General features: G+C 38.4%; 1 protein-coding gene across 3 annotated transcripts in view; it reads right to left on the bottom strand.

The window, feature by feature from the left end:
* MARCHF1 (membrane associated ring-CH-type finger 1) overlaps positions 1 to 24898 on the bottom strand; it is a 433802-nt gene that overhangs the window by 67583 nt on the left and 341321 nt on the right. For 2 of the 3 annotated variants that reach the window (XM_058550299.1, XM_058550298.1), the window contains one exon: positions 15141 to 15220. In XM_058550299.1, the coding sequence (XP_058406282.1) occupies positions 15141 to 15220 (80 nt within the window). Of the gene's footprint in view, positions 1 to 14103; positions 14866 to 15140; positions 15221 to 24898 lie in introns of all 3 variants that reach the window. The other variant, XM_058550300.1, reaches the window with a different exon arrangement.

Below are 24898 nucleotides of genomic sequence, written 5' to 3' on the forward strand. Positions count from 1 at the left end.
CAATATTCCGCCACTTTCTTGATATTGACGGAAAAGGTGCATATATTTTTCTAATGCACAGAGCAAGGAAAAAGACAAAATTCTGGGCTTAATATTTAGAAAGCTATTGACTATTACTATAAGGAAAGATGCTTTTTATTTTCAAATTATATTTTAGTTTTCAAACAGTATCTTAATGTGGATATTCTGTAAAGAAGTACATGGTGAATATAAACTGCTAACACTTCCAGTTTCATTTCATACAATTAGCATTTACTTCAGTCTAATTATAACAGCTTTAACTGTTACAGAAGATTACATATCTATTACATATACATACACACATATACATATACGTTATAAACGTAAATGTATATATTTCATATCATAACGAATATTCACATTATATTAATGGATCATATTGATGCAGGGTTTGCTGATTTCCATGCTTTATCCCTTAATGGCATTTGACAAAAAGCAGGGGAATGAAATAGTTGCAAATGGAGCCAAAGAAGTCTGTCTATATTGCTGCAGCGTATTGTGATAAATATATTGAAAGTTAATCTGCACGCCAACTCACCACTGGTAAAGATATGAAGAGGCTGCAAAAGCGAAACACATTTATAAGCCTTATTTTTGCATAGAGTAGAATTTGGGCTAAGATGTTTCCCAAGGGATGCTGAAGGACATGGCTGTGAGATCACGTGGGAAATTGGTACGAATGCTCTTCTAACTGGGTAACATCAACCTATAGTTGTACTTTGTCACATTAGCTCACTGTTTGGGAAGGTGGTTGGGGGTAGTGAGGAAGAAGAAGCATATTCTCTTTTATTCGTATTCTTTTGAGGCTCTTGCTAAGCAAATTTAAGATAATTTTACCCCAATCTTTCTCTTCTTCACAAATGACCTATTGTATGCAGTAGATCAGGCAAAATGATTAAAAACATGTAAGTCATGACTTTTATGATACATCTTTGTATTTCTTATAAAATCAATAGGATTTTGCAATAACATATTTTATTTAAGACTAAAATGAAACTGAAAATGAAACAAAACAAAACAAAACCAAGCATGATATAGTTTTTAAAAGCATCCTTGCAAGAATGTGCAAGTTATTATATATCATCATGGGAAATTAAGCAGTTACACATTAGAGGATTGATCTTGAGCTATTTATCAGGAAAATGTGCAGGCTGCCAATGGATACAGACATTTGCTTCTTTGACATTCCTTTCTCCACAAATACTGCGTGTCTTGGGAGTTTTGGAGTTGGAGAAGCCATCTTTCTAAGCACTTATCTTGATGTAGTATTTTTTTTTTGGTTTGGTGAGGAAGATTGGCCCTGAGCTTACATCTGTTGCCAGATGTAAGCTCAGGGCCAATCTTCCTCTTTTTGCTTGAGGAAGATTGTCTCTCAGCTAACGTCTGTGGTAGTCTTCCTCTATTTTGTATGTGGGACGCTGCCACAGTGTAGCTTGATGAGCGGTGCATGGGATACCAGGCCGCCAAAGCAGAGCATGGAAACTTAACCACTACACCACTGGAGTGGCCCCTTGATGTAGTTTTCTAGTTTCATGATAGGACTTTAACCCTGTCCTCTACTCACCCTCAATTGTCAAAGAAAGTGGACTGCTGTGGAACACATTTATTACCTGCAGGTAGCCAAGGATGTCATCCACTGTGTTGAAATGTTCTCATTATAAGGACTCATGAAACAAATTCTGCTTAATCATTTCTTATTACTGGCAAAAGCTGTGTTTCATCTGCACACTTAGTTTGCTTTTCTGTGAATCCTGTTTATTTCTTTGCTTTGGCCATTGTGCCTATGAAAATTAAATGTATTAAATCTGCATATATGCATTTTTGTGGAATTAGTAGTTTTCTACTCTTATTTTCATGTGTCCTAATGTTCTCAATTTCCTATTTTATCCTTTTGGAGTGTGTGTGTGTAAATGTGTGTATATATATATACACATGTATTTATACATATATACATATATATACACATGTATTTATACATATATACATATATAGTATGTCTAATCATTTAAAAAAGGAAATAGAAAATCATCAAAAAGAAACTTATGTCATCTTATTTATTTGCTTTGTGTTTTGTACCTCATGCACAGACTTGCATCAGGCTCCTTTTCTCTATACTCTAAACACCCTATATTTACCTCATTTCAGCATGAACACACTCTATTACAATTGCCTTTTTATTATCTGTAATCCTTACTTCGGTGTTTCTCAAACTTTAGCATGCATCAGACTCACCTGGAGGTCCTGTTAAACTAGATGGCTGAGTGCCACTCCCAGAGTTTCTGATTTCATAGGTCTGAGTTAGGGGTGGTAGAATTTTGAGGCTTTCATATGTTAATTGGAACCAGGATTCCTCTGATGCATGGGATATTTTGACGGTGTATATATGACAGTGTATTTGATATTGTATATATGACAGTGTATATCTATCTAGTATCCTAATCCCCATTGTTGTACATACAAATAAATATGTTTTGCATTATAAAAAAATTCTATTTCATTCTAGTTATTTTTTTCTTTCTTTATTCCTCCTTTATTATTTTTTGTGTGTGTGTTTGAGGAAGATCAGCCCCAAGCTAACATCCATGCCAATCCTCCTGTTTTTGCTGAGGAAGACTGGACCTGGGCTAACATCTGTGCCGATCTTCCTCCACTTTATATGAGATGCCACCACAGCATGGCCGGACAAGTGGTGCGTCGGTGCGTGCCCGGGATCCGAACCCCAGGCTGCCAGCATTGGAGCGCGCGCACTTAACGGCTACGCCACGGGGCCGGCCCTTTATTCCTCCTTTATTTTCTCCATTGTTACTATCTTACAGTGTGATGAAATATTTTAATTTGGTTACACCTTCAGAGAGCTGTCAGCTAGCTTATGTCTAAAAATCTCCAAAATGAAGACATCAGAATGTGTTAAGGTGAGGACCAGAGAGGCCAAATGAGAACAAAGTGGTGCAAGTTAGGCAGAAAATAGGGGGATTTTCATTATCACTTGTTGGATAACCAAGAAGGAAAGAAGAAAGTTTTCAGTATAATATCTAAAGCAAAATCCATCTCCAGGAAGCTTCCCAAACACTGAAACTCCTGTATTATGGCCTTTTCAGTTCTGCATAAACGTGGAAGAGAATGAAGGGGAACTAACAGACTCCTAGAGTCCTCCTTCCATTGGACAGAGGTGGGAAGGAGAGCATCGTGCTGAGTTCAGGACTTTCAGGGTGCTATGAACAAAAGAACTCACCGAGGTTGTTCCAAGGGCATTTTAATTTCTGATTCAAATTAGACTCTGGTATTTAAATTTACCTGTGTCTGAGGACGATTGCAGAAGATTTGAAATGAATTTATAACTACTCTACAACAGTTATAAGGAAGATGAGAACCTGAATGTGGTAATTAGAAACAGAGGAAATGTTCAAGCTATAAATAAGTTCTCAGCTATAAACCATGATTTGGTAGCAACAAGCACTGTACCCAATATTCATCAGTTTTTATACACAGTGTTTACATTCTGTTTGCATAAATATATACATATATACGTTTAAGAATAAATTTGTATGAGTGAGAGAAGAGATAACGTATTTTTCTTTTTTTTTTTGAGACAGAAATAATTGCATATTGTCAAACAGATATAAGTTCATTAAAGGAAGCACATAGTTTAAAATAACTGTAATCCTGAACACACATTGTTCTTAAATTAAGTAGATAAATACTATCTCATTCTTTCTTATTCAATGTTTTGCACTTTGTTTTAATTGGGTATTTAACAAACTTATAAACTACCAAAGAAAAGATAAATGTAACACAGTATAAACAGCTTTATAATACGTAAATACTGACTTATACGTCTGAAGGAGCATCATACTTCTATCTACTTTTGCCTGAAGTTTTCTGAGGTTGGAAAATACCTGCTTGATATTCAAACCTACTGTAAGATGGTTTTACAAGCAGAGAAATGTCTATTTTTTCCCTTTCTAAAAGCACAACTTGTTAAGTAATTGGCGTACAGAATACATGCTATTTCCAAAAATCAGAGTGACTTATTTAGCTAAATTAGAAGGTAATTAATCAATCCACTTGGTTTTGGTCATATAAGATAATTTACCAGTCAAGACAATTAGTATTATTGATGATACTGTCATTCCATTCCTGGAAAGATTATCTCCCAAATTGAAAACAATTAGAAAAAAAACCTGCTAAGAACAAGGCATGTCTTTGAAAGGTATATAAAAAAATTAGATATAAAATGCCATTTCTACAAGCCTTTCAAGTTATTTTTCTCATAAATTTCGTGTGTGTGTATGTATATATACACATATATACATGGTATATATATATCAGTGTCTTAATTCATTGTTTTTGTTTATTTAAAATACCAATCACTGAGATAAATGCTGATACACTGTGTGAAATCACATTAAACATTAAAATGTGGCATTATAAACTTTTTTCTTTCCCTTGTTGGAGAACCTTTATTCTGTAAAATAAAGTAATATAGCGTATATCTGAATGTTTACTGAGGACTGCAATGAATAAAATTATTCATTTCAAGGAAAGAAATTTGTTCTAAAACATTGTATCATAGTCGTAATGTATACATTGGCAATACATATTATTTTTCTAATTTTTCGATCATATAAGTGAAGAGAGGGCCATTTTACCTTTTCCGAGTTTGACCACTCCAAGCAGAGAGAAAGCAAGAGTTGAAAGTGAGACCTTGTGACTCTATGTTGAGTAACCCCAAGTAACTATCTCTGGCAGGTTACCCACAGTGTTCATACCTGTATTTCCTACCAACTCAGCTGTTATTAAAATGAACAGGAGAAAGTTGTTATTAATTCCTACAAGACTCAGCACTCAGCAGAACAAAAGCAAAGGCATAAGGAAGAGAATAAATTTGTGAACTTTCTTAAGAGTCTGTTACCTCTTAGAAATGAATGCTTCTCATTAGGTCACTTAGAATGACCTTTCTCACTTGAATATTGAAGGCTCTGAACAGCTTATCTTTTACTTATGGAATGGACTTTAGAACGTCAGTCTCATTTTTGTACAGAAAAATAATAGAAAGAAGTACAGAATATGTAGCAAAAGTAAAAAAAATATCTATTACTGAGTGAATCTAAATCTAGGACTAACAGGTAGAAAATACAAGGACACAGGCTGATTATTTAAAAGAACATTTTCACAATTAGAGACTCTGAAAGGAAAGAGGCTTCCCCAGGAAATAATATGTCCAAGGAAGAGATAGATGATAACGTCTGCTGATGTTCCAAGGGTCTTCAAAGAGCAGATTGGAAAGTGACCTAGATGATCTGTGAATCTATGAACCCAGTCTTCCCAATGACTATAATAATTGCCTGAAAGGTTAAGGTAAAGAGAAGTATGCTTTTTTCTCTAAATAAATATTGAGAGCAAAACTACTCACTGAAATGTTATTTTACTTCAAAAATCTTATTTGTAAAGCATATTTGTCTTAATTTTTAAATTTCAAGTTTATTTCAGGATATATATAGAAGATTGTGCTAAATGTAAAACCTAGATGTTTCATGATATCACTCCCTTAGGTCTACGTTCAATTGCCTTCTTTGGTTGCATCTGCATTTAAATGACGCACTGCAGAGATAAATTACACTTCCTGCAGTCTGTGGTCACATAAACTGATAGTTATGAACCTCAACAGGACCTTCAATAACGTTTTTCTATCTTGCTATGCTTAGCATTGCCAGAAGTAGCAAAAATACACAGGATGCCCAGTTAAATTTGAATTTCAGATAAAGAACAAGCACTTTTTTAGTAAGAGTATGTCCCAAGGAAAAATTATTTGTTGTTTATCTGAAATTCAAATCTCCCTGGATGTTTGACCCTGTAACCAACCCCTTACTCTACAAGACTATCAAAAAGAAACTTTGAATCTGTAGATCTATATCTGTCCACATGTATCACTTCCTTGTTTACTTCTTTTGCAAAGAAAGACATATCTGTTTTCCTTGCCATAGCAATCCTTCTATTTTGGGTTTTGGGCCCCATCCTTTCCTACCTCTCTGTGGGACCTTAATAAATGAACAATCTTCTCAGTTTTCTGCATCTTCAATTTCTCTCTCTCTCTCTCTCTTAGCTCAAAGATTCTCTCAATTAAAAACAAAAACAGGCTCCCAAATTCATCTCTCCCTCCACTTATTACAATTCTCTCTTTCACACACTCCTGGGTTTTCGTTTGCCTCTTGGGCTATTCCGCTCCTTCTCTCTGTTGGCTTCTTTTCCTCTTCCAGGCCAGTAAATGTTACTCTTCCACAGAGTTCTTTATGTCCTCATCTTCTCAGTTTACGAATTTTCCAAGGGAGATCTTGACAGTCACCATCTATGTGCTCAAGACTTCATAATCTTCATCTAACGTCGAAATGCCCCTTCTGAACTCTAGACCCTTATATACACCTGACTTCTGGATATCTCTCTGGATATGTGTCTTGTACCTCAAACTATCCCGTCTAAAATTGAACTCATTTTCTCCTTTTAAATCTGTCTCTCAAGCAATGTGTTCTCTCAGTAGTAAAAGGTACTACAATCTACCCAGTTTTCTAAATCAGAGACTTGAGATACACATGCAATTTATCAAGTCCTGTTTGATTTACTTTCAAAAGACTTTCAAAATCTATCTACACCTTTTTATTCTCACAGCCACCAAAACCACTTCCCTGGGACACAGCGATGGCTTTCTAATCAATTCCCTTTGGCTTCAGTTTTGCCCCCTCCAATCTATTTTCCAAAAGCAGCTTGAGTGATCTTTCAAAACACAAAAGTGACATTGTCATTCTTCTTCTTAAATTTCCCCTTGTCATTAGAACACAGTCCAAACTCCTAACTGTGGTTGATAATGAACTCCGTGGTTGGCTGCCATTCCTCTCCTGCTGCTGTCTGCTCGGCTCGGCCACACTGAGATCCTTCTGCCCCATATCTCACTCATCTCTGGGTGTTCACATATGCCACATCCTTTTCCTGGAACAGGTTACCTCCTCTCTTTGCTTGACTTACTCTTACTTCTCCTTTGGATTTCTCCTTAATTATTAGTTCCTCAGGGAAACTCACTTTGTTCTATTAGATACAATGTGTTCCTTTAACTTCATTTATTGATTTTTTTTTTTTGCTTTTCACTATTTAATTTTTGTCTTACCAACTGGAATATAAGTTCATGATGAGGGATGGGACCACTACCGTATTTTCCACTGTATTTATAGCTTCTAGAACATTGCCTTGATACACAGTAAATTCCTAATAAATAGTTGTTCAATGTGTGAATGAATAAATAAATGAGTACACAGGTAGGATGACATGGATAAAAAGGGTCCATTGCAAGCACAATTTTCTTAGGATCTCAGGCCTATTATTCAAAAATTATCTAAATCAATCTTACAAATGCTAGTGCTTTGTCAAAAATCATGACCCTGTTGCTCTTGAAAAGTAGTCTTCTGCTATGAACATTTTGATTTTAGAAATTATCTCTGCATTTTCCCACACCCAGTTTAAAGTTATTGCAACTTTCAAGAATTAAGCAAGTCAAAATACAGACTATTTTTAGCATTTTCTCATCCAATTTTTCCTCAAAAGTTTTTCTTAATGAAAAAATGAGAATACGCATAATGAAGGCTATAGTAAAATAATAAAAATATATACCTTCAAACACACCATCTGACCCAAGCTAGAACTAGAACATTACCAGGAGTTATCATTTACTTTTGGGCCCTTCTTCTTTTAAAGAAACCATTGATGGACTTCAATATTCCTTATTTGTCTTACCCTGTAATACTCAATTCCCATTATTGTCCCCATGGTTTTTGCAAGTCTCCTCTCTTAGCATTCACTGATAATGAAGCCATTCCACAAGTTGTTTGAGCAATTGCTAAATGCCAGAATTATTCTGAGTACAGAGGGCACAAGATAGGTGTAAGACATGATTCCTATCTTCAAGGAGATTATTCTAAAGGGAAAAGAGAACTGACACACATGAACTACTAGAGAATAACTGAATGCTTAATATGTGATATTGACTATAAAGGTTACAGGAATTCCAAGAAAGAAAAGATCACTGTGAACCAGCTTTTGGAAAAGCTTCATGGAAGAGGATAAAAATGAGGTGAATATTGAAGCATATTGAAATATGGGCATTTGGAAAGGAAGAGAAAGACATTTAGGACATTAGGAGGGGAAGAGCTGCATTTGATGGTAGTCGAATGCTACTGTTTTCTTTCTTTCTTTTTTTTTTCTGCTTATAATCCTTTTCTCACTTCTTCTGGTACTGGTACTGTTATTTTTGTTGTTAAAATGTCCTTTCCCCAATTTTTAAGGTTCTGGAGGGGTTGCCAAGAGCCACATTTTAAATCTAACCTTCCCACTCAAGGGCTTGGGCCAAGCATAATGCCCCATGCCCATGGTGACAGTGATTAGCCCAAGGATGTGACCTAAGGCAGTCCAATTATACTCCATCCCTGGGATTTCACGTGTAACTGCTTGAAGAGAACATTTCCCTTTTCTGTTAAGTCACTGCCAGTAAAATGTAAGCCTGAAACTACCTCTGTCCACAACGTCTCTTTTCTCAACTGTATAAAGGAAGCCTGTCTGCAGTTGGGAAAATGAGAAAAACACACAGAGAAGGAGAAAGAGAGTGAGAGAACCACACTGTTTGAATCTCTAGAGTCCCTGAAGCCATCTATAAACCTGGATTTTCTGTTTCTGTGACTAATATCTCCCTTTCTTGCTTAAGTTCATTTGAATTGGTTACAGTCAATTTTAACCTGGTAGAAGAGTCCTGACCCAAAGAGGCAGCAGGCTAACGGGTGGATATGAAGAGAGAATGGAAGTATAGAGGAGGACAAAAATGGGACACTGGCAACGAGAAAGAAGGCGGAGACCAAAAGCAGTATCTGGAGGAGGAAATGACAGGACTTGATTGGAGACTAGATAGATCCAATACAGAAGAAAAATAGTTAAAAACTGGAAAGTCTGGGCATTTGTGGACTCACTGACAGAAATGGGGGTAGTTGGGAAGAGGAAGTGGGTTTGAAGGGAAATAATAGCCAAACCATGCCATGTGAGTTCCTGGTAAAGTTGGGACTTGGTCAGTCTCTGGTTTTAGTGAGATGATCCACACTATACTGCTGTAACAGTATGAAATCCAGGAAAGGAATCTAATTATACTTTTTGTCAGCATTCAATAGAATATGATAGAAAACTATAATTATGCTTCCCAAACTCATCCTTTCAATTACTTTTTCTCTTTTCTCTTCCCACTGAAAGCCCAGGGAGAATTTGTAGCACAGAACAGTGGTCCTCAAAATGTGGTCCCTAGATCAACATCTGTACAACCTGGGAACATTTTAGAAATGCAGATTCATGGGTTCAACTCCAGAGTATGGGAATCAGAAACTCTGCGGTGGGTCCAGCGATCTGTATTTTAACAAGCCCTGTAATCAATGCTGATGTCCACTAGGTTGAGAACTGCTGGTGCAGAGTATTCTTTACATGTTGACTCCATAGCAGGTGAAGTAATCCACCACTTAGTGCTATGAGTTCACATAGTAAGAATGACTCCCTCAGAAAAATTCATTTTCCCTAAATCTATTCATTCAAAAACTGTGTTGAGTATGTGCTATCTACCAGGCACTGTTCAGGCACTGTGAACAAATCTGATACAGTCAATCACAAAAATACCTATACATTAGCAATTAAAAATTATGCTCTGGAAGTGACTACCAGGGGACCTGAATGTTGGTTAGGGAATCACAAAGGTGTCCCTAAAGAAAAGACATTTAAATCAAGGAAGAATGACTAGAAGTTAGTCTGATGAAAGGCAGAGGGGGTAATGTGCAGGCAGTCCAGGCCCTGAAAGGGGCAGCCTGGGCTCTTTCAGGGAACTGAAGACAGAGCAGCATGAATAGGTCATTGTTAATGGTGAGCGTTAAAGCCAGAAAGGCAGATCTGATAGATAGATCGTGCAATATGACTTGTAAATCATATTGAAGATTTTGAACTTGCCACTGAGGGCAATTAAGAGGCCATTGAGAAGTCTCAAGCATGGGTTAACATGATGTAATTCATTTTTTTAAATGTAACTTTTTCTATAAAAAAGGCAAAGCCTTTCCCACTACACAACAGTGGATGTAACAGCATGATTTAAAATTCCCCATAAGTGGGCCGGCCCTGTGGCTTAGTGGTTAGGTGCGCGCGCTCCACTACCAGCGGCCCAGGTTCGGATCCCGGGCGCGCACCGACGCACCGCTTCTCCGGCCATGCTGAGGCCGCGTCCCACATACAGCAACTAGAAGGATGTGCAACTATGACATACAGCTATCTCCTGGGGCTTTGAGGGGGAAAAAAAGGAGGAGGATTGGCAATAGATGTTAGCTCAGAGCCGGTCTTCCTCAGCAAAAAGAGGAGGATTGGCAGGGATGTTAGCTCAGGGCTGATCTTCCTCACCAAAAAAAAAAAAAAATTTCCTGTAAGTTATGACTGGCTAATGGAGAAACTCTCTCTGAATAAGGCTTTGATGAGGGTGGGAAAGAGGGTAGAGCGTCCACATGGGGACTACATGCCAGGAACAGAAAAGGAGGAAAGGCTTAGGGGCTTCTTCTGCTTTGTGGTTGTGGCTGAGACTGGTCCGGCTTATGCATGTCTGAAGCAGCAGGACTGCAAGTTCACAGGCAATTGCTGCTTCTCTCATGGGGAATCTTCCTCCTCCGCACAGGGGACCTTGGTGCTCAGGCTGTGTCCATCTGGAGGCTTTTTTCCTACATGTGATCTCATTTAGAGATTTCATCCACTTTCCAGGCATCACGGTCACCTCCCTAAGAATGATACCCAAATCTATGTCCTCCCTGGCCTTGAGAAGATTTTTATTTTTAATCTTTGTGCTATTGCCCCGCGCTAATACATCATGGTAACAATAATTGTAAATATGCAATTGTTTAGTGTTGGTCTGTGTATAGCTCACTAATGCTTGGAAATTTATACAGACTCAGCCCTGACTGTTCTCCTGCGTTTCAGTGACATGTCACATATTGGCTACTGGACAGCTGACCCTGAAATGTCATTGTAACCACAAATAGCCTGCCTGTAATTGAACTCATCATGTCTTTCCCAAATCAACTTGCCTCTGACCTCTTCTGCCTTTGTCAGTAACATCAGCATTTACTGTCTCCCAAGTTCCAAGGTTTAGAGTCACTCTTGACTGCTTTGTCTTATGCTCTCACCAATTCCAAGACTAAGATTGTTCCTATTCATCTAGTGGAATGCCAGTATGCCATTTGTCCCTCCCTTTCAGTTAACATCCTAGTCCTACTTACCTCAAAGTAAGATACTTCCACCATATCACAACTTGTTCTCCTAAACCTAGGTTCCTTCCCCAGTACACCCTCAGGGACACTGTGACTACTCCGCATGTTATTTTTCACCGAGCCTATTTTATGTAGCAAATGCTGTTCTATATTATTTTCTGCGGTGGAATCTTCCTTTTTTTCTTAAAGGACTATTATGTAGAACCCCATTATGTAAAAAAAGATAATCATGAAACTTCTCTGGTTGAAGATGGGCTAAAGGGAGCACAATCCCCTTGATCTGTCCTCAGGTTTTGAAGCAGCCTCTTTGGCACCAAGAGGCTCATTGAAGCGTTTTGAAAACAAGGATGTGCAGAGTAGAGTTAAACCCCTTGGAAGGATGTGCATGTTTTCTTCACAATGTCTTTAAAAAAAAAAACTAGTTGTTTTCAATCTATGCAAACCTTCCAACCGAGTCGCATAAATTCACACAAAATTCTTAAATGCACATTAAGTGTCATTCCCTCATCCCTGTCTGGGCTCATGGTTCTTCCCCTGCCTTGAGTGCCTGGGATGTCATCCATGCATCTCTGCCAATCTAAATTCTACTTTTCTCAGTCCCAATCCCACCTCTTAAAGTGTTCTCAGACTGTTCCAGTTTCAGCAATTTTTCCTTCTTCAAATTCCTGTAGCATTCTTCTTTCTAAACTCACCCTGCACTGTCTTGAACTTTCATCTTTTCAGGTATGCACTCAATTTCTCCCACTAGATGATAGGGCACTTAGGGGAAGAATCAAGTCTTTTGTTGCTTTTTGTCATCGGCATCTAGTATAATACACTGCCCATAGTATTTGCTTAGTGGGTATATTTTGGTGATAACCCACAGCAAGAAATCATAACTATAGGCCCATCGATTTCACTTTCATTATTAGAAGTTTGAGTTAAATATCCTGTCTTTGAAATGTTCCTCCAGAGCAGTGCTTTTAAGTTAGGAGAACCAGCCACTAAGACTTTAATTGCAAGCATTACTTTTTTCTCCAATTACCATTAAGTCTACAACTACCTTCTTTGACTGTCTTTCGTTAAATTATGTTGGAAGTAGATTTGGGGAATAACAACAGATGGTTGCAAGTGGGAAGTTCTCAGTCTAGACTAGAAATAGTGCTTTATTCCATCCTCCAACATTGTAGCAAGGTCACACTTAAATTATATTAAAAAAATTACAAGAAACTTACATTAATAGACAAATCAAGTGGTGTCGCTTCTCTTTTAAATCCCTTTTAGCATGTTTTACATGGCCCTCAACACCTCTGGGTCCTCATCTCCACCACCCATCCCCCTCACTCACCACACCCTGGCCACAAGAGCCAGCTTTCAGTTCCCTGGATTGCTCAACTCCTTCCCTCCTCCTGGCTTCGTGTGGTGGCACTCTGCCTGGACGGGCTTCCCTGTTTTTCCCTTGATTAATTTCTGTCATTCTTTGAGCCTCAGTCATCCTGTCACTTCCTTAAGAGAGTTCTCTGATCTCCCAGAATAGGTAAAGCTTCCTTGTTATATGCTCTCATATTCCTTATCACAATTGTAACTATATATTAACTGTGGAATAGTTTGAGTCTGTTGTCCTTGTCAGACTGTAAGCTCTAAGATGTCAAAGATTGTATAAATCTTAGGCAATATAATATTTTTCAATGCCTAGGATAAAGCCTGATACAGAATAGATGCTTGAATGAATAAATGAATGAGCATTTTAATAAATGAGTAAATGAGTGACTATCCTATAAAACTTTCAGAGAAACAAACCACTCTCATATTATTTACATTCACAGCTTAATTCTCCTTCTTGTCCTGCTCTGAATGGACACAGGCAACACTGTCTGGGTCATGTGATTCACATACATGTTTTATAAAGTAACTTCAACTTTCATATAAACAAGCCCAAACAACCAAGCGTTATGCAACAAACACTTCACTTGCTCCCAAACAGAATCCAACCAACTTAAATGACTGGGTATACTAGGAAAATTTAAAAATATTTGTTTTGTTTAAAATTGTCTCATTCGTGCATGTTAGCATGGATATTCCTATAATTATTTTTAACATTGTTATTTTGCAAATGTATACAGTTGGGTAAAAAGTACAAGAAAGCAGTCTTATAACTGTGAAATGTCTACATGTTGAAACCTTTTAGTACATGATTATTACTGAAGTTAATGTGCTCTCTTTCCCTGAAGGCTCTAGCACCCCACTGATATGTCCATGACCTGTTTCTGTGTCCTTCCAGTCTTGAATTACCCTGCTGAGTCAGACAATTGGAGAAAAAATTAGCACCAACTGCAGAGGAGATTTTTCTGATACAAAAATTTGACCTTAAAACCTCAAGTCTTGATATCTTTCTGTCAGGGTGCTAACTGTTCACCAAATTTGCACTGAACAGTCTAAGGTTTCACACACTCTCATATTTCTTCCACTAGTCTTGTCTTTTCCAGAATAAGTGAAAGATTCTACTGGTTTATCAGTTCCTTTACCAGGATAAATCACTATTCAATTAAAAGAAGGGGAAGGGGCAAATCTAATTCTATTCTGGAACAACTTTCAAATCCATGGATACTTCCACATTGTTCTTCTCAAACCCACCTTTTCTTGTTTTATCACCTCATATGCAATCAGACAAATAACAGTATGAATAAATGCTATGTTTTGAGGGTAGGTGACAAACACACACCTAACTCACACCTAACACACACATCCGATCTATTTGGATGGCATCAAGTTTTTCTCTATAGTGACTGACCTGCATACTTTTAAATTATCAGACTCGTCATGGTAGGTGGCAGGAGGCTTCTGAACAGAGTTATTCACCTGGAACGCTGCATCATCCACATACTTGCTGCCTTCTACTCCTGCCAATATTTCGGTGCTGGAATCTGCTTCAGAAAATCTTTTCTTGATTGCTTCATTTTGCCTAAGACTATGCAAGAGCTGAGGATCCCTGTGGTGGTACCTGCCTTCGCTTTCCTGCTGGTTCCTTGAGGATCTCTTAATCGGAAAGGATTCTCTCGGCAGGGAAAGACTGTGTTCTGAGTAGCTTGTGCCTTTTCCTCTGCAGAGATTTAAAGAGCAACTCTCACAGTCAATCAGCTCTTGATGCTTTTCACCTTTGGATCCCAAATCTACCAGATCAATTCCATTAGGAGCGGACGACCCATCCAAGTTTCCATATGGTTTATTATTATTTCTCCTTCTTCTTCGTGACAGGAATTTAACGTGAGCTCTCCTTTTTGCCTGAATCCAATGACTCTCATCTGTGGAAGATGAATCTGAAGAATCTGTGTAAAGTTCACTCCATCTGGGGCTTGAGATTTGGAGGTGAAAATCATTTCTTCTCCCCTTTATTTGTTCTTCTGCATGCTCATATCTCTCAGAGGCCCTTCTCCTCCTCCTAGGCCTCTGTTTTACTGATTTCTTACCAGACTCCTTCCTAGCAGGGCTCAGCACCATGACAGGGGTGCAATGCTCAAATGCATCTTCTGACATGTCATGCAAGATGGCAGATCTAGACAAAGCAGCAGGCAAAGGATAGGAAATGGGAATGGAGAGGAAAGCCATGGGAAAACAGAGAGAGAGAATGATGAAAAGGATAGCATGGACCAGAAGTTGGTAAATAAAGATCAAATGAAGAAAATGCACTAAAGGAAAAAAAATTAAGCCACTATAAATTAATGGACAATGTAAGGCAGAAGCGAGAGCCACACAGCTTCAGAATGTCAAACAAGAATACAAAACACTGTTCTAAAGATTTTTGAATAGGATCATTTGCTGAGCACTTACCTGCAGATGTCCTGAGTGGATGGACAGACAGACAACCTTGACTGGCTCCTGGGAGCTGTCCCTGTTGTTGGGCTGCTTGCCTGGAGAAACAAGTTAGATAATTTGGCATCTTGGTTAAGGTAATACATGGTTGATATCTTGCTTTTTTTCCACATATTTAAAAAATTACAACAAACGTGGCTGCCGGTCATGTTGTTCACAAAGCAGCTCACAGAATATAGGAAGTTAGAGGGTTGGTTTTGCAAAAGTAAAACTAATTTGAGGAACTTGGAACAGCTGAGATGCTGTACCACTTTGCTATTGCTTCATTTATGAGAGAGGAAGATGATTCCACAAGTTTCCATTCTGTTTACTGTAAACATTTGAGTGGAATGGCTGAATTTGCTTTGGAAACAAGTGGGTAACTCTTAGATATCCTATGACATTATGGACATAAAGGCTATTATGTGACAAGGATAATAATAATATGGGAAGCCTAAATAATCAAATAGCCATTAGATTGCTAGATACTGCCTGGAGTTAACATTAAGTCACATCAATACATTTTATGATAATATATTTGAAAACACTTCGTAATGGTTAAAAGCCTGAAGTTTTTATGATTATTTCATCATTGAAACTGATAAAATCTATCCATTGCAACATTATTGATCTTTCATATCTTTTAACCCTGTGACCATACTGATCCTGGGAATAAGAGAGCCTGAAATAATTCAGATTGTTAGTACAAAGTTGAGTACATTTCACTAAACTCCTACCTTTGAAACACAGCATTTTCTTCACTCTGACTTCTTTAACCTATTGTATTTAATACAGATGATGATGATCAGTCAAAAGCTAGAATATATTGAGAATTTACTGTGTGCCAGGCATTGTGCTGTGGCTTTATCTACCGTCTCTTTAATCCTTACAATAATCTCACAAGTGGGAAGTAACAGTTTTGAGGGAATATTATGTGCCAATCACTGTTTAAGTAATTTTCTTATGTTCATTTGTTAATACTCACAAGAAATGTAGTGGTAAATACTATATATTTTTTCCATATTACAGATAAGGAAACTGAGAAATTGATGTTGCTTCTTACTAGTAAGTGTTAGAACAGAGGTTTGGATGAGGAATCTTACTCCTCCATCTGTTCTTTTATCCACATGGCAAAACACATCACCTCCTTTACACAGGAGGAATCCCAAGGAGTCCTGGGTCCAGATTCAAGCCAATCTGACTGCACAAATGAAATACACAATTTTGCCACCAAGAAAATAACAGTAAAGGTAGAAAGATTAACTCCAAATTTCTAAGTAGTTTTAAAAATTCCTATACTGGAGACATATACAAATGACTGTAGGATCCAGAGAAAGAGAATCTAATTCTAATTAAAGAGGTCAGAAAAACTTTCAAGAGGAGGTGTGGTAGGCTGAATAATACATGACTCCTTCCCCAAGATGTCAACATCCGAATCCCTGAAATTTGTGAATATGTTTCCCTACATGACAAAAGGGACTTTGCAGATATGATTCAGTTAAGGATCTTGACATGGGGAGATTTATCCTGGGTTATCTTGGTGGGCTCAATGTAATCATGAGGATCCTTAGAAAAGGGAGACAGTAGAGTTAGGGTCAGAGAGAGAAGATGGAAGGGAGGCAGCAGAGGTCAGAGAGGAAGGAAAATGCTACACTTCTGGCTTTGAAGAAAAAGGCAGGACGCCCTGACCAAGAAATGCAGGTGACTTCTAAAAGCGGGAAAAGGCTAGAAAATGGGCTCTTGTCTAGAGCTTCCAGAAAGAATGTAGCCTGCCAACATTTTGATTTTAGCTCTGTGAGACCCACGTTTGACTTCTGACCTCCAGAACTATAAGATAATAAAGTTGTGCTGTTTTAAGCCAACAAGTTTTGTGGTAATTTGTCACAGAATTCATAGGAAACTAATATAGGAAGTGACACTTCACCTAATCCTAAAAGGCAAGTAGGAGTTATTAAAGAAGAGATTAAAAACATTCCAGGCAGAGGAAACAGTGGGCCAAGAAGGAAGGATGTCTTTCTCAACATGCTCCAATAGACTGATTTACTTCTGACTTACAATTTTCTTAGTCTTTTCTATCAATCCATGAACAATGTGTATTTTTAAAATCTTTGAATATCACCTTTGAACACCAGTCCATATTTGATTATCTTCTTCAATATTTGTATCAAAACTCGCTTATTTCAAGTTCTTTTAAAATTTAGATCAACTTCATCTCTGCATCCGTTGAACATGTATATAGCCAATTTTTGTAACATTTAAGCACTTCTGTACTCTAAGCAGTAAGCAGTAAGTTTTGACAGATTGTGCACCACTTATCCCACGTACATCCACTGAGATTAGTAGGGAGTTCTGCATACAGCAGGCGCTGAGCAAAGGCCATGTGTGAAGTTCACTACTCATTCTCTTTATAAAAAAGCAATGCAGTCCAAGAGTGACTTCAAATCAGTGATGATATTATTATGAATGTGAACCATAATGGGATGTGCTACTCGATGATGTGTTGAAGCCAATTCTATGAAGCTGTACAGGCAAAGATGTTAAAACAGACATAATCATCACAAAACAAATTTTATAATCCACAGGCCTGAACAAATGTATGTTCTACTGATTTATCAGTGAATAATAACACAGAACATCAAAAAATCTGTGCCCTCCCTTCGAAGAATTTTTTGGTCCACCATGACACTGATCAAGTAGCGTTTATGTCTACAACCTTTAAGTACTGTGAGGAGAATAGAAATCATTCCTTGTTGCCTATCAAGAGTCTTCACATAGCTCCTATCCAATATTAGTTTATACATGTTCAGTTTGCCCGTGGGCTACTGTAGCAGATGCTGTTAATGTCCACCCTGTACCCTTGGTCCTACTCTGAGTTCATTTGCACGCTGACTGCTTCCAACTTGAGCACCTGAGCTTCTTGGGTTCTCTGCCTTGGGTCTTTTCTGGTACTACGTGCTCTTGTTTAGCTGCCCATTGGCACAACAGGGAAGTATGGGACAAGTTAAAACCCCTGGGGATAACTCTTGGATTGGAATCAGTCAATAAATGTTCTAGCTTTTCCATTCTCCCAAAGAGTAGTTCTGAGGTGCTGTCCAGAGTTTCTCAAAATGTCCCGAGCTGGATCAAGGCCCAGCTGTTTCCAGCTCATCAACACACCCTTAACTGGCATTCCCCTTTCTCTGTTTTACTTTTCCCATGCCTGTAGTGCTTCCCAGGATGATCTCCCAGGAAAACTACCTGCATCCAACTAAGACAGCATCTAAATTAAGACTGGGATCTATTCGACCAGCTGCTTTAACCCCAGCTTGTGTCATTTTTGATTCATTTGCTCAGCAAACATGAATTAAAGGTCTATTATATAATAGATACTATGGTGAGTTCTGGGAATAAAGGAACAGATGGCATCCTGAAGGGGCTTCTTGTTCAGTGGAGAAGAGATGTAAATGAACAGGCAATTTTAATGCAGTCTAGTATACCCTGATAGAGTCTAGTAATGGGAGTTCTGATGAAGGAAAGGCACCTAATGCAGAATGGAGCAGAGATTTAAAGTAAGTGTCCCAGAGGAGATGACTCCTGACCTAGAAAGGGTGAGTATGAGTAAAGTGGAGGAGTGCAATCCAGACAGGGAAAAGGATGTGCAAGAGCACAGGGTAGAGAGGCTTGTTATGGGAACCACAGAAAGTTTTGTAACGACTGGAGGGATGGTGTTGAGGGAGATAAGAAGTCATACAGAGTCAGGATAAAGGAGCAGACAGAGGGCCCGTATGCCTGATTGAAATGTTTGGGTTATATCCTCAAATGAATGGAAAGTCATTGGCAGATATTCAGCAGCAAATGGAAATGATTAAATTTGGGCACTGGAAAGCTCACTTTGGCAGCTGAGAATCGAAAGATCCAGGACTGACTGAAAGCAGGGAGAAGATTAGGATTCACTATATCCGGGATACAGAGGGGACTGAGAAAAGAGATAGTTTAAGCAATACAATCCCAACTGGTCGTTTTATTTTCAAATGTGATAAAAATTATTTGAAAGATCAGCTAAAAAAAGTAACATGGGGAAACATCTAGGAAAATTCTTTAATAAAAGCTAAGTGGGATCAGGGGTTATAGTACTTTCACCAGATATCAAAACATAGTATGAATCTTCAGGAATTGGAAGAATATGTGGGTGGCAAAGGAAAAGACACCTCATTAGAACAGAAATCTATTATCTATCTAATCTATTATCTATCTATCTATCTATCTATCTATCTATCTATCTATCATCCATCTATCACCTCTCTCGCTATACCTTAGTACATAATAATGTTGCATTTCAAATCAGTGGAAAAAGGATAGATTATTAAATAAACAGCATGGGGAAAAATGACTAGTCATTCAGAAAAATGTAAAGCTGGATCGCTTTCTTACTGTTTACAGTAAAGTTTAGGTGGATGAAAGGCTTAAATGTAATAAAATAAACCATAAAAGTATGAGAAGGAAACATAACTGAATATGTTTATAATGTTGCGGAAGGAAATCCCTTTCTTAGGGTGACAGGAAACAAAAAATTAACATAGAAAAAGACAGATAAGCATAATAATTTAAAAAGTAAAAACTTCTAATTTATAAAAAAGAAACATACACTCACACACTAACACTACCCCACACAAAACTCAAAGTCATAAATAATACTATATTTCATAACATATATGATAGCCAAACAGCTAATTTCTCTAGTATTCAGAGATCTTTTACAAATCAAGAAAGAAAAGTTGATTGATCTTAGAGAAAGTGAGTAAAATACACAGACAGGTAGTTCACAGAGAAGGAATTATACACAGCCAAAAACCATGTGTAAAAAGACGCTTAATCTCAATAAAATGCAAGTAAATGCTAATTCAGTTAACAACGGTATTTATTCTCACTTATCAATCAGCACATTTAAAAAAGATTGAAAATATCCAGTGTGCCTGAGGTTGGGGAAATCAAGCACTGTCATATTTTGTTGAAGTAATTGTAAATTGGCACAACTTATTTGGAGGGCAATTTGGTAAACTCTATTAAAATAGAAAATGTCTATGCTGTTCAATCAGAAATTCTACTAATAGGAATCATTTTGCTAAAACACTTGCACAATTGCCCAAAAATATGTTCATTATAACAAGCATGTTCATTATAGCATTGTTTGTAATAGCAAGAAATTAGAAACAATCCAAATGTTTAGTTATTTACCATGAAATACATAAGCCATTAAAAAGAATGAGATACACCACACGCACACATATGCAGACTCATACACACACATTTGTGGGATATATTTCTAAGTGAAAAGTAAAGTTTCAAAATTGTGTATTGTATAATCTCTTTTGGCTTAATAATGCTTTCATGATGTATTTGTTATCATATGAATAGGACACATTTGGAGGAGTATACACCCAACCATTAGTAGTGATTATCTTTGTGAGGTAGGATTATGAGAAACTTTTAGGTTTCAGGTTATATATTTCTAATATTTAAAATCTTTAATCTTAATAAAAAGAAAAAGAACATTTTTAGTCGTGGTAACGATGATGTAAATGACAATTATTAATATCAAGAATCAAGATTTATTCTTTGGGTAGTGAACACAGTGTAATCTATACAGAAATCGAAATACAATGACGTACACCTGAAATGTACATAATGTTATAAACCAATGTTACTGCAATGAAAAAATGAATAAATAAACAAAATAAAATAATCTAAAAAAAAAAGGAATCAAGATTTGTGGGTTTTTTCCCTCCAATATGTAAGTGATAAAGTCATTTTTTATTTAGCCTCTCTGAGCTCCATTTCCCTCCTTCAACTACATGTAGTCAATATGACATCTACATAAAGGATTGTTAGGAGGATAACATGAAATCACTAATCACATAACTGCTTTGTGGAGTGTCCAAGAGTTGTAACAGGACACTAATCTTGAAATATTTGAATTTTTTTTTCTTAATTTTTTGTTTATTGCAGTAACATTGGTTTATAACATTGTAAAAATTTCAGGTGTACATCATTGTACTTCTATTTCTGCACGGACTACATCATGTTCACCACCAAAATACTAATTACAACCCATCACCACAGCCATAAGAAACGATGAATTTTTTTATTCATTCCCAGCAAATCATGTTTTCTCTCTCACAAATGGACTCAACGGCATCCCCTCATTCAGAGAAAAGACACATAACAGTCTTTAGTCGATGATTCTCAATCCTGGCTAAAAATTAGAATCACCAGGGAAATTAAAAAAATAAAACAAAAAAACCTCTGCTAGGGAACCTGATTCTAGAATCTCTGAGGAATGAGGCTCAGGGCACAAGACCTGACTATCAGTAGTTTTAAAAGCTGCCCCAAGTACTGAATGTGTGTCCAAAGTTAAGAACCACTGGCTTAGGTCAAAGGGGACACCATCTTTATAAATACTTTATTAAAAATATAAATAAAATACTTCAAATTTCATATTAGATTTTTTTTACGAAACTCCAGTGATAATATTCTTGAGGCTTGATATTTTTGAGAGGGAAAAGTGTTTTCTAATTTCCCAAATCTCACTTTTATGTATCTAGAAGAGCCCTTAGACTTCCAGTCATAGTTTTACTACAACCTATAGTATAGAGAGATAAAGGGTATAGTTTAAAGGAAATTTACAGGTTACAGGAAGAAGCATCACTCTCTTCTTACTACTACTCGCTGTTAAAGAGCAGGACAGGGAGAGAAGAACAAAGAATGAAATTCCAATGTCTTCTCTCCCCATTTATCAGCCTGGGTTGAACACAGTTTGGAGAGAGGGTGTAGGGGCAGGGCAGGGTATGTGGAAGACACACCAGGATATGCTTGGAGGAAACAAGAGCATGACACTTGTTCTTTCCTTCCCTGGAAAGACTGCATGTCTTTCAGATTAGCTTCTCAGTGGGCAAGGGTGGTGCCTAACGTAGCACCTGTGGGGTAAGGTAGAGGTGACTGAGGCAGGCGGACCTGAGCCAGTTCCCCCATCCCCCAGCCTGCTGTGGGGTGAGGAAATCCAGACGTCTTGTGCTTTTGTGAGTGTGTGAAAGATAACTGAGGTTGTTGGCCTGAGGAAGTCAGCAAGGGTCACCAGAGTTAAAGTTCATGTGACTTTATAACAGAGGGCCACAGAAAAGACTTCTGGGCAAGAGGCCAGTGCAAAGAGATGGTTGGAAGGTCAGAGTCCTGCTTAACTGTAACAAAGATTTCTTGTTGATCACCAGGACCACTAGCCAGGGGTTGTTGGTTTAACAACAGGTCTGGTGAAAACCTGCGGTATAGAACTCTAAATAGAGATCTCTGCCCCAGTATGTTCCAAAAATTGAAGGGAAATGGAAAGAAATCTTGAAAGACTGAATGTGATTTAGTTCTGAGCTGGTAAAGACTGAAGTCTTTTTTTGAAAAAAGTCAGACATTTCCACATCAGCAGTAAAGGGGGCTCAAGAGGAGATAAAGGGACTGAGATTACTTTTAGAAAGTCACATGTTTTTTCCATTATATTGTGCAAAATTTACTGCAGTACATGCTGAGGGCCATGTGGGATTTCTAAGAATTCCTATGTAGCAAACATCTGCACCATCGGGTGCTTACAAAATTGAGATGTAAAAGGAAGTGATCTTGAAGCTGACTCTATAATCCTATGGATTAAAAATGGTACATAAAGAAAGACAGGCCAGGGGCTGGCCCTGTGGCTTAGCGGTTAAGCACGCGTGCTCCGCTACTGGCGGCCCAGGTTCGGATCCCGGGCGCGCACTGACGCACCGCTTCTCCGGCCATGCTGAGGCCTCGTCCCACAAGCAGCAACTAGAAGGATGTGCAACTATGACATACAACTAGCTACTGGGGCTTTGGGGAATAAAAGGAGGAGGATTGGCAATAGATGGTAGCGCAGAGCCGGTCTTCCTCAGCAAAAAGAGGAGGATTAGCATGGATGTTAGCTCAGGGCTGATCTTCCTCACAAAAAAAAAAAAAAAAAAGAAAGACAGGCCAGACAGCAAAAAGTAGAAAAGATTGACGTGGCAAGTTATCTCAGTGCTCTTTTTGGCACATCAAGTTTTGGAAAAAACAACATTTTTTCAAAAAGGGAAAGCCAAATCTACCTTTGGCAATTTGCACCACTGGGGACAGGCTTAGAGCAAGGCTAGATTCTTTGGGCAGGTCTAAAAGAAAAACCGCAACTAATGGTGCAGAATATAGCCTGCCTTGAGAGGCCCGAGAAGGCCAGCGAGTGGAGGGGCGCTGTCTGCAGAGGCCAAGCTAAGCTAGCCTACGTGTCCTATTGGAATGGACAGTAAAAAACAGAGATGGGACAGTGATTGCCAACGGCGGGGCATGGCAGGGAATCTGATTTGAAGTACCAGTTCATGTCACCTCCCACTTCTCAAAAACCATCCACTCCTATTGGTATAAATCAGATCCTAGATAAGCTTTGGCAGCAGTCAAAATTGAAGCACTGGGGCCAGGAGATGATGAGGCTAGTTCTGAGAGCAAGACCATCTCTTGGAGGAATGAATAGGGACCATTCTGTGAAGGAGTTGAGGACCCATCATAGTACCCAGGCTACCTAGTAAAATGTAGGTATTCTGGGAGCTGGACAGAGAAACAGATTTGGGCAGTTGTCTCTGATACCCTGCATCACATCCCTTCAGTCCACTTCTGATAGCTGAAGCTCTGGTGAACAGATCTTTGTGGGTGCCAACTGACATCAGGGTGACAATGTCCCACCTCAAGTGAATGTTGCTTAGTTTCTACTTTCTACTTCTAATTCCATGGAAGCCACTTGGTCTTGTACAAGCCTGAATGCAAGGGAGTTAATACCTCTAGGGGCAACCCTCAAAAAAATGAGGATCAGAAGCTTGTAGATAAATGATCCATCCTCCTGTCCCTCAGGCAGAAAATTCTCAGAGACATTTTGGATATTTCTCAGGAGTCCCATTAAAATCAAGCCCCTGTAACTGACTTCAAATACACTCTTAAATTGACTTTTTGCCTGGCCTTGTCTCGTGTTCCCTAATCTCTCATTTATGATCCCTGGCATGACTTCTGAAATACACCATCTGCACCAAAAGGCTCGTCACCAGTACTGCTTTGAGGGAACCCAAAATGAGAGATAGTTGGTACCAGAAATAGTGCTAGAAAGCAGACCCACAAGACAGAATTTAGGAGCTGAGTCAGACATAACAGGGAACCCTTTGCTGGCATTAAGTGGGTGGTGATAATGCCTAGTGAGCTGTCGCATCACAATTACTGGATTGGCTGAGGTACAGGTGGATGGGGAAGCATGCAGTAGCTCTTGTATTTGTATGTAAGGGACAATGGTAATTACAAAGATATGCAGTTGCCCAGCTTTGTTAACTGTGTTGGAAGCTTCTATGAAAGAGAATGGCAAGTTCAGCTTGGCCAAATATCAACCCACTTGTGAAAGCTTGTGTACAAGTATAGCCTAACATGTGAGATGCTACCCTAGGCAGCCTTCAACCAAAAGTGGGCAGAAGCCAGAGAATAAGTGCACCAGCCCCCAATTTTTCAGGTGGTTAGTTCTTGGAGACTTTCCTTACATGTCATAGGAGATCCTGGTGGAATCAGGCCCCGTTGCCACATCAGTGACTCGTCACTATACCCTTCTATAGGCTTCTCCTCCTTTTCTGTCTCACTCTCCTTCTTCCTCACTCCTACTGCCTAGGGAACACTTCCCAAACAAACTACCCGTACAAGTC

Source organism: Diceros bicornis, chromosome 11 (assembly GCF_020826845.1).
Source record: "Diceros bicornis minor isolate mBicDic1 chromosome 11, mDicBic1.mat.cur, whole genome shotgun sequence".
Taxonomy (NCBI): Eukaryota; Metazoa; Chordata; class Mammalia; order Perissodactyla; family Rhinocerotidae; genus Diceros; species Diceros bicornis.